The sequence below is a fragment of the Ranitomeya variabilis genome, chromosome 4 (genome assembly GCF_051348905.1).
Source record: "Ranitomeya variabilis isolate aRanVar5 chromosome 4, aRanVar5.hap1, whole genome shotgun sequence".
NCBI lineage: Eukaryota > Metazoa > Chordata > Amphibia > Anura > Dendrobatidae > Ranitomeya > Ranitomeya variabilis.
Window position 1 is genome coordinate 430,508,951 of NC_135235.1, and position 19,141 is coordinate 430,528,091.

At 40.5% G+C, this 19,141-nt stretch overlaps 1 protein-coding gene across 2 annotated transcripts in view; it reads left to right on the forward strand.

Moving 5' to 3' along the window:
• Positions 1–898: 898 nt before the first annotated feature.
• HLF (HLF transcription factor, PAR bZIP family member) overlaps positions 899–19,141 on the forward strand; it is a 41,053-nt gene continuing 22,810 nt past the window's right edge. Inside the window, exons 1-2 of one of the 2 annotated variants that reach the window (XM_077251417.1) lie at positions 899–1,202; positions 5,708–6,043. In XM_077251417.1, coding sequence (XP_077107532.1) covers positions 1,088–1,202; positions 5,708–6,043 — 451 coding nt within the window. In that variant the 5' untranslated portion in view covers positions 899–1,087. The remainder of the gene's footprint in view (positions 1,203–5,707; positions 6,044–19,141) is intronic. The other variant, XM_077251418.1, reaches the window with a different exon arrangement.

A 19,141-nucleotide genomic window follows, 5' to 3' on the forward strand; every position in this document is an offset into this window, starting at 1 on the left:
GATGTTACAGGTTTAAATAAAGACACAGCCAGAATAAATTATTTTAATGAAATAAAACACTAAACACAGTTTTCCCATCTTTATTATTCAGCAAATCCATGCGGCGCCCGTATTCTCCTGTAATAAACATAAAATAATAAAGCAACACTATAGCCATACCTGTCCATCGTTGTGTCCCTCGCAGTAGTCCATATCTGGGGAAAATACAATTTGCAACCGGGATGGTGCTAAGATGCAAACTACTGGTGAACGAATGAGATGCTGCGGTGACGTCACTGATGCTGCGCTCCCTGCCGGCCTGACCCGCGCTGAGCTCTGGAGCGTGGGAAAATGCCTGTACAAAGAATATTTCATTTTAAAACGATGTGTCAATGACAGAGAACTGCTGTATGTAAAAGCTCATGTTCAAATCGCTTTGCAAATGGTTTACACACGGATGACCATACGGAGAACTCTTGTGCGATTCTCGGCCGTGAAAATCGGACCGATTTTTTTATACGTTGAATCTGCCTCCTGCCTTACGGTCATAAAGGGATCAACCTGATTACCGTATCTTTCAAAGGGACAAAAATGTAAAATCGCCTGGTTATGAAGGGGTTAAAAGCACCACATCTGGAAAGCATGATGTTCCCAAGCCTATTTTAGGGCAATAAAGGTGCATTGCAGACACAGGTTATGAGATCTCTTCTCCATAGGACGGAATAGATTTTTTGCTAGAGTAATGTAAGATTCAGATTGCCGGGCAGGGGAAATAAAGGTGTAATGTGCAATCACGAGAAGGGAAAAAAAGCAGTGAGGCGGCAACTAGAACCAGGATATCAATGTACAGTAAGTGGAACAGTACGAAGACACGCCCACTTTTCCTTTTTTAGGAGAGGAGGTGTGGTCGTGACGTCACGCCTGTCAGCTGCGGCACATGGAGATGGGGATGATCGCAGCCTCTGAGCCCAGAGCTGGGTTTGCAGTGGGAGAGACAGGAGCGCAGTGTGACGGGTCACCGGGCTGCACAGGTCTGTACTATCCAGTGCACGGGTCAGCCTGCTATTTCCTGCCCTCTCCACCCTGAGATCCCTGCCAAGCATCCAAGATGGAGAAGATGTCGCGGGTCTTACCGCTCCACCCAACTTTCCTACCTCCGACCTACGGGGTGCTGAAGTCTCTGCTGGAGAACCCTCTGAAGCTGCCCCTCCACCACGACGATGGTAACTCACGTTTAATAGAGACGGCCAATATTAGTATTATTAGCATATTGTTTGTCTAATATTATTATATTATTATTAGCATATTATTTCTCTATTATTATATTATTATTATTAGCATATTATTTGTCTATTATTATATTATTATTACCGTATTATTTGTATATTATTATATTATTATTACCATATTATTTGTGTATTATTGTATTATTATATTATCTGTCAATTATTATTATTATATTTGTCTTTATTATATTATGTGTATTATTGTATTATTATATTATTTGTCTATTATATTATTATTATTATTATTAACAATTTTGAATTATTATGTTAATATTTTTGCATTATTTTATTGCATTATTCTCATGACTGTTATTAGTAGCACTAGGTGACGATGTAGCAGAACTGATTTGTGATTTCATGCATCCTGGCTGCATTGCTAGTTCTTTGCGTTATTGCCAGACAACAAACTCCTCTCTGCTCCATCTGTACATATTACGGTATGATCCTCTCTGCTCCATCTGTACATATTACGGTGTGATCCCCACTGCTCCATCTGTACATATTACGGTATGATCCCCACTGCTCCATCTGTACATATTACGGTATGATCCCCTCTGCTCCATCTATACATATTACGGTGTGATCCCCACTGCTCCATCTGTACATATTACGGTGTGATCCCCACTGCTACAGCTGTACATATTACGGTATGATCCCCTCTGCTCCATCTGTACATATTACGGTGTGATCCCCACTGCTCCATCTGTACATATTACGGTGTGATCCCCTCTGCTCCATCTGTACATATTACGGTATGATCCCCTCTGCTCCATCTGTACATATTACGGTGTGATCCCCACTGCTCCATCTGTACATATTACGGTGTGATCCCCTCTGCTCCATCTGTACATATTACGGTATGACCCCACTGCTCCATCTATACATATTACGGTGTGATCCCCTCTGCTACATCTGTACATATTACGGTGTGATCCCCTCTGCTCCATCTGTACATATTACGGTGTGATCCCCTCTGCTACATCTGTACATATTACGGTGTGATCCCCACTGCTCCATCTGTACATATTACGGTATGATCCCCTCTGCTCCATCTGTACATATTACGGTATGATCCCCACTGCTCCATCTGTACATATTACGGTGTGATCCCCACTGCTCCATCTGTACATATTACGGTATGATCCCCTCTGCTCCATCTGTACATATTACGGTATGATCCCCTCTGCTACATCTGTACATATTACGGTATGATCCCCTCTGCTACATCTGTACATATTACGGTGTGATCCCCTCTGCTACATCTGTACATATTACGGTGTGATCCCCTCTGCTCCATCTGTACATATTACGGTATGATCCCCTCTGCTACTTCTGTACATATTACGGTATGATCCCCACTGCTCCATCTATACATATTACGGTGTGATCCCCTCTGCTCCATCTGTACATATTACGGTATGATCCCCTCTGCTACTTCTGTACATATTACGGTGTGATCCCCACTGCTCCATCTGTACATATTACGGTATGATCCCCTCTGCTCCATCTGTACATATTACGGTATGATCCCCTCTGCTACTTCTGTACATATTACGGTGTGATCCCCTCTGCTCCATCTGTACATATTACAGTATGATCCCCTCTGCTACATCTGTACATATTACGGTATGATCCCCTCTGCTCCATCTGTACATATTACGGTGTGATCCCCACTGCTCCATCTGTACATATTACGGTGTGATCCCCACTGCTACAGCTGTACATATTACGGTATGATCCCCTCTGCTCCATCTGTACATATTACGGTGTGATCCCCACTGCTCCATCTGTACATATTACGGTGTGATCCCCTCTGCTCCATCTGTACATATTACGGTATGATCCCCTCTGCTACTTCTGTACATATTACGGTATGATCCCCACTGCTCCATCTATACATATTACGGTGTGATCCCCTCTGCTCCATCTGTACATATTACGGTATGATCCCCTCTGCTACTTCTGTACATATTACGGTGTGATCCCCACTGCTCCATCTGTACATATTACGGTATGATCCCCTCTGCTCCATCTGTACATATTACGGTATGATCCCCTCTGCTACTTCTGTACATATTACGGTGTGATCCCCTCTGCTACATCTGTACATATTACAGTATGATCCCCTCTGCTACATCTGTACATATATTACGGTATGATCCCCTCTGCTACATCTGTACATATTACGGTATGATCCCCTCTGCTACATCTGTACATATATTACAGTATGATCCCCTCTGCTACATCTGTACATATATTACGGTATGACCCCACTGCTCCATCTGTACATATTACGGTATGATCCCCTCTGCTACATCTGTACATATTACGGTATGATCCCCTCTGCTACTTCTGTACATATTACGGTGTGATCCCCACTGCTCCATCTGTACATATTACGGTATGACCCCTCTGCTCCATCTGTACATATTACGGTATGATCCCCTCTGCTACATCTGTACATATTACGGTATGATCCCCACTGCTCCATCTGTACATATTACGGTGTGATCCCCACTGCTCCATCTGGACATATTACGGTATGACCCCACTGCTCCATCTGTACATATTACCGTATGATCCCCACTGCTACATCTGTACATATTACCGTATGATCCCCACTGCTCCATCTGTACATATTACGGTATGATCCCCTCTGCTACATCTGTACATATTACGGTATGATCCCCTCTGCTACATCTGTACATATTATGGTATGATCCCCTCTGCTACATCTGTACATATTACAGTATGATCCCCTCTGCTACATCTGTACATATATTACGGTATGATCCCCTCTGCTACATCTGTACATATTACAGTATGATCCCCTCTGCTACATCTGTACATATATTACGGTATGATCCCCTCTGCTACATCTGTACATATTACGGTATGATCCACACTGCTACATCTGTACATATTACGGTGTGATCCCCACTGCTACAGCTGTACATATTACGGTGTGATCCCCACTGCTCCAGCTGTACATATTACGGTATGATCCCCACTGCTCCATCTGTACATATTACGGTGTGATCCCCTCTGCTACATCTATACATATTACGGTATGATCCCCTCTGCTACATCTGTACATATTACAGTATGATCCCCTCTGCTACATCTGTACATATATTACGGTATGATCCCCTCTGCTCCATCTGTACATATTACGGTGTGATCCCCACTGCTCCATCTGTACATATTACGGTATGATCCCCTCTGCTCCATCTATACATATTACGGTATGATCCACACTGCTACATCTGTACATATTACGGTATGATCCCCACTGCTACAGCTGTACATATTACGGTATGATCCCCTCTGCTACATCTGTACATATTACGGTATGATCCCCTCTGCTACATCTGTACATATTACGGTATGATCCCCTCTGCTACATCTGTACATATTACGGTATGATCCCCTCTGCTACATCTGTACATATTACAGTATGATCCCCTCTGCTACATCTGTACATATTACAGTATGATCCCCTCTGCTACATCTGTACATATTACGGTATGACACAAACTCCTAAAACATCCCAGCAAAAAGTATCCATGCATTCTGCACACACATCACTAATGCTGGGAATACACCTGGCTGCACCACTGCTCAAGGCTTTTCTGAGGTCTGTAGTTCTACCTGAGCCATGAACGGCTTGTACGTATGAGGTTACTGAGGCGGCAGAATGTACCAATCACATGATGTCCATTGAACCGATCACATAATGAGATTATAGCAATCCTGCAAATCTGAAGAGTAATGTGAGCACAAGCCTGAAAACTTTTGTTTCTACCTCATTGGGGGGTTTTATGTTCTTCAGATTGTAAAAATACACACAAGATTCATCATTCATACAATTATTATATTGATGAGTGATGTATGATATAATGTATATTGGATCAGACATTATATATATATATATATATATATATATATATATATATATATATATATATATATATGTATAAATGATGTAATACATGTGACATATGTATAAATGATGTATGATCCAATACTTATGATGTATGATGAGATACATGTGATGTGTATATTAATGGTGTATGATGTTATTCATGTGATGTGTATCTTAATGATGTATAACGTGATGTATGTATAAATGATGTATGATATTATAAATGTGATGTGTATATTAATGATGTATGATGTATGTAAAATGGTGTATGATTCAGTCACCAAGTAATGGCACAGTCATCCAAAGGTCTATCCAAAAACCTGAAGAACAACATGTAAAATGGTAATATTTCAGTTTCTTGTTGTCTTCCCAGTTGCCATGTGCATCTCAATGTTTCATTTTGCTGGTGTCAAACACATTACACAATGAGCCTGAGAAAATATCAGCTTTCCAGTATTTTGACGTCTTGCTATAACACATTATCCAATATTAAAAGATTCCATCTTTACCCATTTAGCCTTCTGTAAAGAAAAAGACAAGGAAAAGAAGCTTGAAGATGACACGTCAAGTTCCACTGTCCCACAGTCGGCTTTCTTGGGGCCAACGCTCTGGGACAAGACCCTTCCGTATGATGGAGATACCTTCCAGCTGGAGTACATGGACCTGGAAGAGTTTCTCTCCGAAAATGGTATTCCACCAAGTCAGTCCTCGCATGACCTGAGCTCCCATCAGCCTAGTCTCCAACAGGCTCCGGTGACACCACCTTCTGTCATTGATCTGAGTAGTCGGGCATCCACATCTGTCCTGCCAGGCTTGGTACCCCAGAACTGTATGCACAGTCCAGTAAGACCCTGTAAGTGTTTCTTCTTGTAATATAAGAACAAATGCTACAATGACAAATAATTTGTGAACGATACAGCTGCACATGTGAGTTTATTTAGATTCTCAGGTGTCAGAGATGTCATGTATGAGAAGATCACATGTTGGGAGCTCAGCTAAAAGTTTCTCGGGAATCTGAAAAGTCCATTCAAATCAAGGTCAATTATATATTGTGTCAAAGTAGTAATAAGATAAATATCTTATCCAAATAATATGAAACATCCCAGAATAATTAAGTGGTCCCCATTCTGTAGACAAACTTGGTCTGCGATTACAGACGTCTTCTCACATAATAGATTTTTTTGACTTCATTTGCCATTTACACTTGACCGAGACTCATCCTCATTTAGCTTTTCCTAAAAGTAGGGGTAGCTGCTCTATAAAAAACCAAGAAACAACATAGATATAGAAACATTATAGAAACCGTTTTACATCCATGTGACCATTTTTTTTGTACCGTTATTCATGGGCTAGCATTTTTAAGCTTGAGGACCGCTTTTTGAGAGCTCTGTCCTTCTCAAGGCTGGTCGTATTCATGAATTGTGCATCCACATTCTCCTTCAGAAACCATCAGGCTCTGTTGAAGCACTTTGTCCTTATAAAGCCGCATCAAGGCAACTCAAGCATCACTTAACTGTTCAGTTTTTTCCTAACATACAGCAGGTTCCAAAAATGTCAGAGAGTAGTCAGAATTCCATCGTATTATCTGCCAGTTATTCTGAAAGAGCTCATTGAACTATTGTGGATGTGAGGCGTGAAGCACTAGAAAATGTAATAAATGGCAGCTAAGGAAAAGTTTTGAGTTGTCTTTGACAATCAGGATAATTTTAACAAACATCAAATCTGTGACCTTCCATAGTTTAATGGGTACCTCGAAATTTAAATAACTTTTGATATGTTGTAGCCCCTGTAGAACATTGGATATCCATATCCTAAACCTCCTGCCAATTACTAATACTAAAGGCAGAAGAGTTCAGCTTAAGTGGTGGATGAACCCACTAGACTTTCCATCGACTTTGCACACCGCTCTTTGTGTTCGAGCATAAGCTGAGCTCTTCTGCCCTTTAATTAGAGCCATCATGTGGTTCTCTGGATCCAGACCCTCAACGATCAACAGTAGTGAACACAGGCTTCATCATCTCAACAATGATTTAAAAGCTCATTTACCCCTTAATGACTTTTTTGTTTTGAGTGTCCATAAAGCTGGAGTAATAACTTTTCTCGTGTATGTGTGATGAAATATAGTATTAAGGCAATCACTTCAGTTATAATGAATTGACATTAATGTCCATGGGGCCTTATTCATTCACTCCGAGAGGAAAGGAAATCTCTTCTTGGTAGAATCTTGGAAATTTGTCTAAAAATGGTCTACAGAAGTGTCAGAGATATATTTGAGAAGATCACTTTGTTGGGATTTGTGAGCTAAGACCCACAATGAATTCCAGAATAAAAATTAGGGTGCTGTCATTTTGGATAACACCGAAGGTTCAGTCCTACAGATCCAGTTGCAGTGATTGCATGCCATACGTCTGTCCTATGTCTGATGGTCAATTTTATGCTGATTTCTTCCTTAGGCACCTCTGAACTGAATGTATGATATATAGCAGTGCCTATCAGATATGTGCATTTAATTTGTAAGGTTTTTGTATCCTATCATATTATGTAAATTATTCTGTCATTACACTTTGCCATTGTGATAGCACATTCCACTAATCTTCTGAAATTAGGCAGCAGCACACAAATGACTCCCACCCTGTCTATTGAACAACTCTTGGATCATATAGAATCCTAAACACTAACCACCTTTATTTGAGGAAGTCAATAGATCCCCCAGAGTCTCATTGTTAAAAGCAAATTATCAGTCATGATGTTGGCACATAGCCTTTACTAGCACAATTTCTGAGTCAGATGAAGTACAGTCACTGACTTAAGGTACCGTCACACTCAGCGACGCTGCGGCGATATAGACAACGAGCCGACCTAAACTAGATCGCTGGAGCGTCGCTGTTTAGATCGCTGTAGAGACGTCAAACACAGCAACTCCAGAACGATGCAGGAGCGATCCAGTGACGTAACGGCGACTCACGTCTCGTTCTCGCTGGTTGTTAGCTCCATGTCAAACAGCCGGAGTGTACCGACTGGCTAGAAGGAGATGCTGCGACGCCCCCTATGCTCGTTGCTGGCGTCGTTGCTTTTGATGTCAAACATGACGATACACGCCGACCTGGCGACAAAATAAAGTTCTGGACTTCTAGCTCCGACCAGCGATGGCACAGCGGGATCCAGATCGCTGCTGCATGTCAAACACAACGAGATCGTTATCCAGGACGCTGCAACCTCACGGATTGTTGTCGTTCTCTTTGCAAAGTTGCTGAGTGTGATGGTACTTTTAAGCTACAAATATGCTGGGTGCCATATGTATGTTGGCTGCATGGTTCGAAGGCTGCCTCTCCGAGTAGCCTCTGGCAACAGAAGCCACAATGGGTTGTGTACTGTGATTACTTTTATTAATGTAGTGGAAAAATAGAAATGTTCATGAACATTATTATTTGAGCTGTTTTATTACAAGGGTCATAGTTCCATCTGTAAAAACACTGCCTGACATCCTGGGCCAGGTCCAGCGACCCCTGTAGATTGTGTACTATTCTTATGCAGTGTGGTCAAGCTATATATTGTGTTTTTTAGAAATATGTATTGTCTTTATTGTTATATAGATGTAAAACTGAATTTCTAAGTAATTTGTCCTTGTGATAAATTATAGTTCTGTAAACTCTGTAGGAACAAATAACTTACATGGTGTGTAGGAACTCTCTTAGATTTCAAGGTCAGTGTAAATATACTGTATAAAAATTACCTTAATGATATATGCAGCCTTTGTGGGTTTTGATGGGAGAAGCATTTGTGTAAAGTCTGAAAAGCTTAGGAAAAAATAGTTTGTCACCCAGTTTTAGTCTAAATCATTGTTTCTCAAATTCCAGTTTTCACGGTCCCTAACAGATCATGATTTCAGGATTTCCTTAGTAGTCAACAGGTTTTGGAATTATTATCAAAGCATCAGAAATTACAAAAGGTTCTCTCACCTGAGGAATACTAAGAAACTCTTGAAAACATGATCTGTTAAGGGCCGTGAGGACTGGAGCTTGGGAAAAACTGGTCTTAATTGGGCAAGTAGGTATTGAATGTATCTGGAGATATAGACCCACCATAAATGGTGACCACTAGATCTCTGTCAATCAGATAACCACAATCCCTACTACCATTAGACTCATTGGGTTGTGAGGGTCAAGGTTGGCTGGTAAATCATGGACCATCGTCACAGGACGGTAAATTGGATTATTGTCTTGAGTGAAGGAACGCATCGACAAGTAGATGCCAGTACTTGAGCTGTTCTTCTAAAAACTACAATCTCCCAAAGTCTTAGGTTACATTCACTCATCCTAGAAGAAAAGACTGATTTTTTTTCTCAGATATCCTGGTAGCATCCATTTTTGGTCTCTGAACTTTTTCGTCTATTGACTCTTAATAATATATCAGTGAAAACAGGATGAAACTTGGCTGGAACTGAACGGCTGCCTTCAACGTGTCATACATGGTTTCCTATAGACTTTAATGGCTGAGTCTGTTGAGTAGGGCATGCTCTGACTCTCACGGATCGGACATACGGATCCGTTTTTAAAACTGATGTGTGTATGGATAAATGAAACTCTATGGGTCCGTGTATTGTCCAAGAAAAAACAGCACTAGAACGGGTCAGATGGAAGTGTGAATGTAGCCTTATACTCACTATAGAAGCCAGATGAATGCCACATGTCTAACAGGACAATATATACAGTGTATGATTCTATTCACATACATTTTTGCCTTTCGGAGTAAAACCAATTTGTTGTTAGCAATCCAAGGCTTAACAAAGCTGTGAGCCAAGACACCACTCTCACTAATCGCTACTAAGTATAGCTATATGCATGGCTAAGAATGGCTGGATTATACAGAAATCTCTCTTTTAAATATACTCCGGTGCCTAGCGGAGCGAAACAATTAGTTGTACGTTTTCAAAACAGATTATCGCTGAAGGGAAAAAAATGAAATAAAAACCTCTTCCCTTTCTAAGCCTCATTTGTACGGCAGGATAATTAACAGGTGTATGCAGACACTTAACACGCCTCTCTCGTGTTTACTTTCCCAACCTGTAATTGAGACATGTGTGAGCGCACGGTTCTTCAATGCGTCTGCTCACATTTCATCTCATGTGAGGGCAGATTACTGTGTGATCTGTACACATGGCTCTACCCTGTGCTGTCTCCTTACACTGCTCAGTCGGGGAACAGACGTCTGTGGCTAAGTGGTTGCTAAACTTTTTTCGTTCACTCCACATAAAGGCTGCCTGGATATAAAAACTGCATTGATAAGACGGACGTGCCTTTGGATTTCTCATGGTGCATGTAGAGAGTGACATACCAACTTGACATACCCCTTAGACCTCAGTCCAGAGCCTAGAATCTAGCCAAATCTAGTCTCACACTTTTCACTGATGAGAGGCAATACCCTGAAACACCGTATCTGCAAATTGGGATTCTGATTTGGCTTTTATCCTATGTCATATTGGTAGACTCGTTAAAGGGTCAATAGGGACTTTTAGGATTGCTGCTTCCTACAGGTGGCGCTATAGAGTTCAAGTCCTCTTCTTCTGAAAAGGCAATTTACATAGAAGAAAGTAGTTACTTTTTATATTTAGACATCCATCTTGGAAATTACACAGGGAAGTCAACTAGGACCGATCTAATCTACTAAATTTCCTATACCTCAGAAGGACATGAACCAGTAACACAATTGAAAGCAGGTCTCAGGCATTATAGATAGCTGTTAAAAAATGCACCACATTACAGTTTAGTCCTCATGGGGATGTAAGGGGTGATGTTTCTCCTTGTGGAGAGTGACATGCCTGGCATGCCAGTGTAAGGAGGCTTATAAGCCATGCAATGTTCCTCTGGGAAATTAAATATGCAAATTGACACTTGAGAGAGGAAGAGGACTTCAACTCTAGTGCCACCAGTGTAAGTAGCAATCCTAGAAGTCAATATCGACCCTTTAATGAGCCTTGCCGTATGATTTAAGAGTTCAAGTCCTCTTTCTCTCTGAAGAGGCAATTTGAATATTTGCTTTCCGAGAGGAGCATTGCATCACTCATAAGCCTCCTTACATTGGCATGCCAGACATGTCACTCTCCACAAGGAGAAACTTCACTCCTTGGATCCCAATCAGAAGCCTCGCATACAGCCGAATCAGATCTTATACTTTGAACTGATGAAGGGCAATGCCCTGAAACACTGTCTACAAATTGAGTCTGGTTTAGCTTTTATCATCCCAAGTCATCGCAATGCTCGTTAAAGGTCCGATATTTAGGACTTTTAGGATTGCTACTTTCAATGGATGGCACTAGAGTTCAAGCCCTTTTTCTCTCTGAAGAGGCAATTTGCAAGTTTAGACCTCAAGAATGGAGTGCGAGTGTTTTACTTTCAACAAAGTAGACTATTTGTGGATGGCTAGTTTAAGATCCCCAGAGTATGGATTTACGTGAGAAAAGATGATCAATGAGACTTTGTTGCTGAAACTGGGAGCTCCTTTTAATCAACTTTTGTCGTTGTGGGTAACTGCGGTGTTCTGTAGCACCTCAACCAACAATCAGGGATAGCTTATGACAGGGTCTTGATCAGGAATTTTCTTAAAATCCACACCCCAAGTCCACAGCCCAAGTTATCCTATTGATGCTTGATAGGTCATATGTCACAAAAACTACAATACCAAGATTAGTAGGTAGACTGATGCATTCTGGGTTGTATACTTTACTAGAGAAAACTACATAGAGTGCTCATTTGGATAAAGAGAAACTTAATTTGTCATTTTCTTCTCTGAGACTTCATTTTTGTCCATTACTATTATTCTCAGAGATTGGGCAAGTGGCCCATATCAGTCTACGAGTCACAGAGAAGGGAGAAGGCATGACTCCATATTAACGTATCTTAGACCACCATGCACTGCCATACATTCTGTGTGCCATTTGTAGGTTTACCTATGGCACACCCTTATGGAATAACCGTCATTTTAATTTTTATTTCTTTTATCAGTAGTATTCATGAAAATAAGCCACATTGTCACCAATCTTACCAGTCAAATTTTATTTTGTTGCTTTTTGACTGATTTTTCAATTCCTGGGTAAAATTTGTAAAATCTGTATTCAGTGAAGACATATTTTTCTGTTACTGAGATAGAAGGGAAGACAGTTGGTGCTTTTATAATTGTATGGAGAGGGTAACAAGGAGCTAGAGGTCGACAGACATTCTGCTGCAACTTTTCCTGAACTCCTATATTAGTAATGTAAAAATCTATCTACACCGAATACAGATTTTACACCGGGATTTGCAAATTTTGAGAATGAAAGAACGTTCCTAGCAGAATAAATATATTGCAAAGTTTCTTATTTTCATATGCACTATTCATTTATTAAAGAAAAATTAAAACTATGGTGACTCTTCAAACTTAATTTAACGTGGATGACCTGTTCATGGCTCTCATCTATTAGTTCTGGAGAATTTCAGCTAAAAATAAAGTCTTGACAAGATTTTCATGCTTCTTTTCCACTCTTGTGATTTACAGACTTGTTACTGCACTGCTTATTATGTCAGGTTTCCACAACGCCCTAATCGTTTTAGTGTTCCTTCAGGGCCACAGAAGAACAATAAGACTTTGAATCTTAAAGGGGTTTTCTGGGGTTTTTGTGAGATATTCCATCCACATTAGCTCAATAGGAAGCTGATGCCCATCATAATCACCATTCCATTGGTTGAATGAGCCATGTCCTCTTCTATGTTTACCAGGCATATCACCATTCATTTGGGAGTTGCTGTGCCTGCAACCGCTTCCTTTAGTCAGATGAGTCGGACCCAAACCTATTTTACACTGATGGCCTATACTAATGATATATCATCAATATCAACATCCTAGAAAACTCCGGTCAAACGTACTACAAAAATTTTTACCCCTTTTTCTCACTGTCCTGAGGCACATGTCATGTGTGGAGTCCTATCGCAGATCCTGTCTCTTCGCACCCATTGTTTTCACCTCTCTACATATTTTACCACTACATACTTAATGTAACAATTAAATTTGTCCACCCTAACCTTATTGTACATCACAGTCATTGTGCGCATGTCTGGAGGCGGCTCAGGATGCGATCACAGGGTGAAAATGGGCTACCAGGGCGGAAATTAGCGGTAAAGGTCCCAAGTACAGTAATGTTGGTCCTCAAATTATTACAGGTTTAAGTCCCCTAAGGGAACTAAAAGAAATAAAAAGTGAAAAGTATTTAAAAAAAAATGAAATTGAAATCACTACCCATTTTCCAATTCAAAATTAAAGAAATAAAAAACATATCTGGTATTGATCTGTCTATAACAGTCTGGTCTATCAAAATATGAAATCATTTAAACCATATGTTAAATGCCACCCCCCAAAAATCTAAATTTTTTAGTTACTTTTCTTAAAACATTCAAGACAAAGTGATCGAAATGTGTTATGTGCCTAATAACCTGAATAATTGGCTTTTTTTTTTCTTTTTTTTAGTTTCACCCCAATTAGAATTTTTTCCCCATTTTTTTCAGAACATTATGTAGTAAAATGAAGCCAAAAATCTAGCCTCTATATGGCTATGTCGACAGGAAAAAAAAAATTATAGCTCTTTTAAGAGTGGGAGGAAAATACGAAACAAAAACTGTCCAGTCATGAAGGGGTACATTTGTGTTTTTTTGGGGGATGGTTTCAGTTCACAATTTTATCCCGACATATCAGTCTTGAAAAACAAAAGAGTAGTTGTATTGTAGTGGTGGATCAACAATTAAGACTTATTTAAAGGAGTAATCCCGTCCCTGAGGGCTGTAGGGTTGCGTCACAAGAGTTTGACCCTGGTCACAAGGCTTTTACAGCACATTCAGTTCAATTAGACTTTAGTAGGGAAAAAGTGAATTTATCCTGAAGCTAACAGGCGCGTGGACAAATACTTAAAAGAACAATAACTCCTTTCTTATTGTAGTAAATGTAGGTTACTATTATAAATCTGGACATCTGGGCACATCAGACAACCATTCTGCCCAAAGCTAAATATGCTGGTCTGCTTATATAATGTGTATGTGCTACAGTGGCCAACTGGTGTGACATATATCTGGAAAGCCCTATCAATTTACATATGTGGGAGTCGGGAGTTACTGGTTGTGAGTCTACGGGATGAGAAGAAAAGGACCATGACCTGTGTACAATTACATTAGTGATTTATTAGCATATTGTCATCGTTGTCCCCATTGGGGCTCACAATATAAATTTCCTGTTGTTATATCTTTGGAGTGTGCGAAGGAAGTGGAGAACATAGGGGAAACCTACACAAACATGGTGAGAACATACACACGTTCTTGGTGGCATTCAAACCCAGGAACCCAGCACTACAAAGCAACAGTGTTAACCACTGCTATGATGATAATTAAATAACAATAAATGATTCACATAATATATTTTTAGCATATTATTAATATTGCTTTTATTTTTTATTTTTATAGTGCATTTAACTTTTTTCCAGTATCAAATGCCATACTGTTCTTCAGAGCACAATGCTTAGTTACAAGACACATATGCTCAGAGTCCTTCCCATACAAGCTTACAATTCATTAGATATGTCAAATTGTGCTTGTACTTTGTCTTTTTGGCTTTATATTCTGATCACAGCTATTTTAATGGATTTTTTAACTTAATTCAATAAAGTTAACATTTTATCCAGTTGGTTGTGCCGGTAACTACCTTGGTCTCTCTCTCTCGTCAGTTGCAATCACCAACAGGCAACGGATTCATCCATTCTTTTAACCCTCCCTCTCTCCCCTACCTCCTCTTTCTAATATATACACTACATACATTAATGCATAAAATGAGCAGTTCTCTGATCTGTACATACACGTTCATCTAATTCTCAGCTCATTGTAAACTAATCCTTGGCTCACCTTGACTTATCTGTATATCTTTGAATGCCCAGTAGCTGGAGCCTGGTGGTGCATGGTGCTTACAGCTGGGATCAGAAACCTCTGATCCCAACTGTTGAGTTAGTTCATGGCATTGTAAACTGCTGACATAGAATGTTTTCTGTGGAGTTATTATTATACCAAAACGTGGACCTAAGAATTCCTGCTGGAATATTAATTTATACACATAATGGACCCCATCCTAAATTCTTGTGAACTTTCGGTGCAATCATGCATATTAATATTTTGCATGTGATAAAGCAGTTGTACTCCAAGACCACAACTTGACAGAAGATGAAAAAGCTCTGGTGCATCTCCTGTGATTTTTTGTTGTATCTATTCGAATGTCCTTTAGTCTAATCAAACAATACTTAATTCTGAAATCTGTCAAAAATGGACTCTAAGGCTACTTTCACACTAGCGTCGTACGACGCACGACGCAATGCGTCGTTGCGACGTACCGACGCAAACAGTGAAAGCGACGCACAACGGGGGCAGCGGATGCAGTTTTACAACGCATCCGCTGCCCCATTGTGAGCTCCGGGGAGGAGGGGGCAGAGTTCCGGCCACGCATGCGCGGTCGGAAATGGCGGACACGACACCAAAAAACGTTACATGCTACGTTTTTTGGTGCCAACGGTCTGCCACAACACGACGCAACCGTCGCACGACGGTTGCGACGTGTGGCAATGTGTCGCAATGCGTCGCTAATGTTACTCTATGGGGAAAAAACGCATCCTGCAGACAACTTTGCAGGATGCGTTTTTTTCTCCAAAACGACGCATTGCGACGTGCGTCGTACGACGCTTGTGTGAAAGTAGCCTAATTAAACATTTCCCTTGATGTGTAAAGAGACCAAGAGGCCTTAGATAGCTATCAGCGGAACGACAGTTATCTCTCCTGACTCTCATACACATGCATTTGTTTTCAATAGACTGAGTGATGTGAGTGGCTACCGGATACCCCTGGTTGTGGATGGAAGGATGGATCAAGGGTTGAGCGATATAACTTTATTATGACCGATCATGAGGCCCCATACATTTTAGATGGTCAACAGGTCCAACCAAAATTTGATGGCTTGGATAACTTTAATCTTTGAATTGGGTTACGTTTTACATAATACATTTTACAAAATCATAGAAAAGCAAAAAGTCCTTCCGCACCACCCCGTACACAGGTTATGTGTCTACAAACATCAAGGACATTGGTCTGGTAGCATTTTAAACACTGCGGTTATTTTAGGTATGTTATCTATCCCCCGATAACTTGCACTTTATTAATATGCAGGAGGTTTTACCAACCAAGCCGTATTACAAATCAGAGCTTAGAAAAAGTTGTATAATGCCTAAATGTATCATTGGAAAAAATCACCAATATACAGCCTTTTCTTAGCTATACTTTACATGCATTTCCAGGTGACATCCAATATACCTTGCATTACAGCTCTTAACAAGGGTGACTTTGGGGGTTGGTAAACTGGATAATTGTCCTTAATTGTCCCCAATTACTAGTTTTCCGCTAAGATGGCGAGCACAGGAGCAAATGTGAGGTGTTGAATTTCACTACTATATGGCATTACTATGTGGACTGTTTAAAGGGAATCTGTCAGTCGGATCAACCCTCCTAATCAGTCTGTATGGGGATGTAGGTCATAGAAACTTGAAGAAACTGGCACCTTGATATCTACTATCCAATGTTTTATTCTTGAGAAATTCACATTTTTCTTAATATGTAAATGAGATGATAAGATTTTTGGGCTGGGCACTGATCTGCATGAGATTCTGCCTCCAGAGATTATTATAAATGAAAGGGGTCATTAGCAGTGTGAGACATGTAATGACTGACGTCTGCTCTGCTGATCTATATGTCCCACACCGGTAATTCCCTCTTACTTTTTAAATAAGCTCTGGAGGCAAATTCTCAGGGAGATCTATGCCTGGCCCATAGATGTTAATGGCTCATTTACATATTAAGAAAAAAATGGATTTCTCTGGAATAAGACATGAGATTGCAGATATCATTTTAATCAGCTTCCAATGATCTACATGCCCCTATAGGAAGGTTCACTCCACTGACAGATTTCCTTTAAAGTGTAACTGTCATTTCAGGAGAACTCGCAGCAGAATGTCTGTGTTTGCCTCCGGCTTACACTTTAAGTAAGCATTATTTGGTTACTGGGTAATATATGCCCACTATATAGTTTCATTAAATGGCAGTATTATCTTGACACTATTATATGGGTTGAAATTATGATTTCCTGACTGTAAATACAAGAGTAATATCTTTTTTCATTATACAATGGTTTTCATGAGGGTCTAACAACATCATTTGCTATAAGTGATTACCAAGCACTAATTATTACAGTACACTGAGGATATCTGATATCTAAACATATTTATCACCAGTGTACTTTTTTTGGCATAGACAATGTTTGTTTATTAAAGATAAACAGGCATGGGCTCGTAAGCAGCATCTTATTCACGAGGAGCAGCGAGGAAGTGCGGGTACTTCCTGTACAGTGTGTACAGTGTGTGCCCCGGCAAGGCGCCAAGTCCAATATTTACTAGCGTTTCTACATGTGGATGTTCTAGTAGACGCTGGCTGGCAGTAGGCTGGTACGTTCTGTGCCCCAGGTGTGGGAGTGAATCTGGTGAGCTCCTGTCACGTGGAATGACTTGTGCTGTGAAAGAAGCTTCAACTTCCACTTACTTTCACTGCCTAGTAATAACTCACGGGAAGACTACAGTAAACTCCTTGTACAGTACATCATGGACAGTAATAATTATTACAGTCAATTGTTTGTTCACTTAATAGTCTAATGCCGCTGCTGGTTGTAAATGCCTAATCCATGTGATCGGAAGTGACCGAGGAACAGTGAGTTATTAGTAGTTGTGGATCTGAAAATCTGGCCGTATTAAAAAAAAAAAAAACTCCTCCTGATTATAATAAAGTACGGCTTTCTTTCTGGGGCCAAGGAAATAGTATATTAGGGAGTTGCATTGTAAGCCATTGTATGTGTATGTAAGGCATTGTATGTCTGTCTATTTCCTGAATTGTTTTAAAATAGTAATTTTGTTAGAGGGGTTATCTGGTACTATTTATTTTTTTTTACTATGGGCCTAAGAACTAACAATCAGATAATTGTCACCTACCTGCCTGTTGTGCTAGGCACCGGTCTCCGCTCCTGCTGGCGATTCAGTCAACGTCACATCGACATCTTCCGTTTTGCTCTAGTGACGTGATGTGAATGCCGACATCATGCTGATTGACAGCCAGCTTCCCGCTGCCTAACTGATGAGCCGGCTGTCAATCAGCATGACGCCCTGTCAACAAATTAGCCTGGAAGAGCTGCTCTGTTGACGTGGAGCATCTGAATCTCCAGCAAGAGCAATCAATGATCGCTCGGTGTCGGCGTCAGGTAGAACATGCGGGTAGGTATCAACTACCAGCATGTTCGTTTTAGGTCTGTAAGACAGAAATTATCTTGAATACACCCTTTAATAAGAGAAGCCAGCATTAAAGAATCAATTTACCAAGTGGCTCCTCTAGGGGAAGCAAAGGAACGGTAACTATACAAAGTAGGGTATTGCAAACTAATAGAATTTTAACATGAGAGAAGAAGACAATTCATTTTAGACATTCAGGGCTTTAAAAGGGATTTTCCACTTCTAGAGAAGTGGACTCCAAATGTTTCCTGTAATGGGAAATAAAATCAGAAAGTGCTCCCCCTTCCTGGCTTCAGCACTGACTTTTCACCACTCTTCCGATCTCAATGTTTTGTCTGCAGCGGTGACATCACATTGATAGCTCACATTACTGCTGCAGACAATCACTGAGCTCAGCAGATTGACTGATATAGATGGCACAAGTCAGTGAGTTGTGGCAGAGGAGCTGTGAGCTATTAATATGAGGTCAACGAGGCAGCAAAAGCACTGAGACGTAGCAGCGACAGAGAGCTGGCCAGATGTAGGTCCTACCTTTTGGACGAGGATCTACCTCTAGGACCAAGGTACATGACA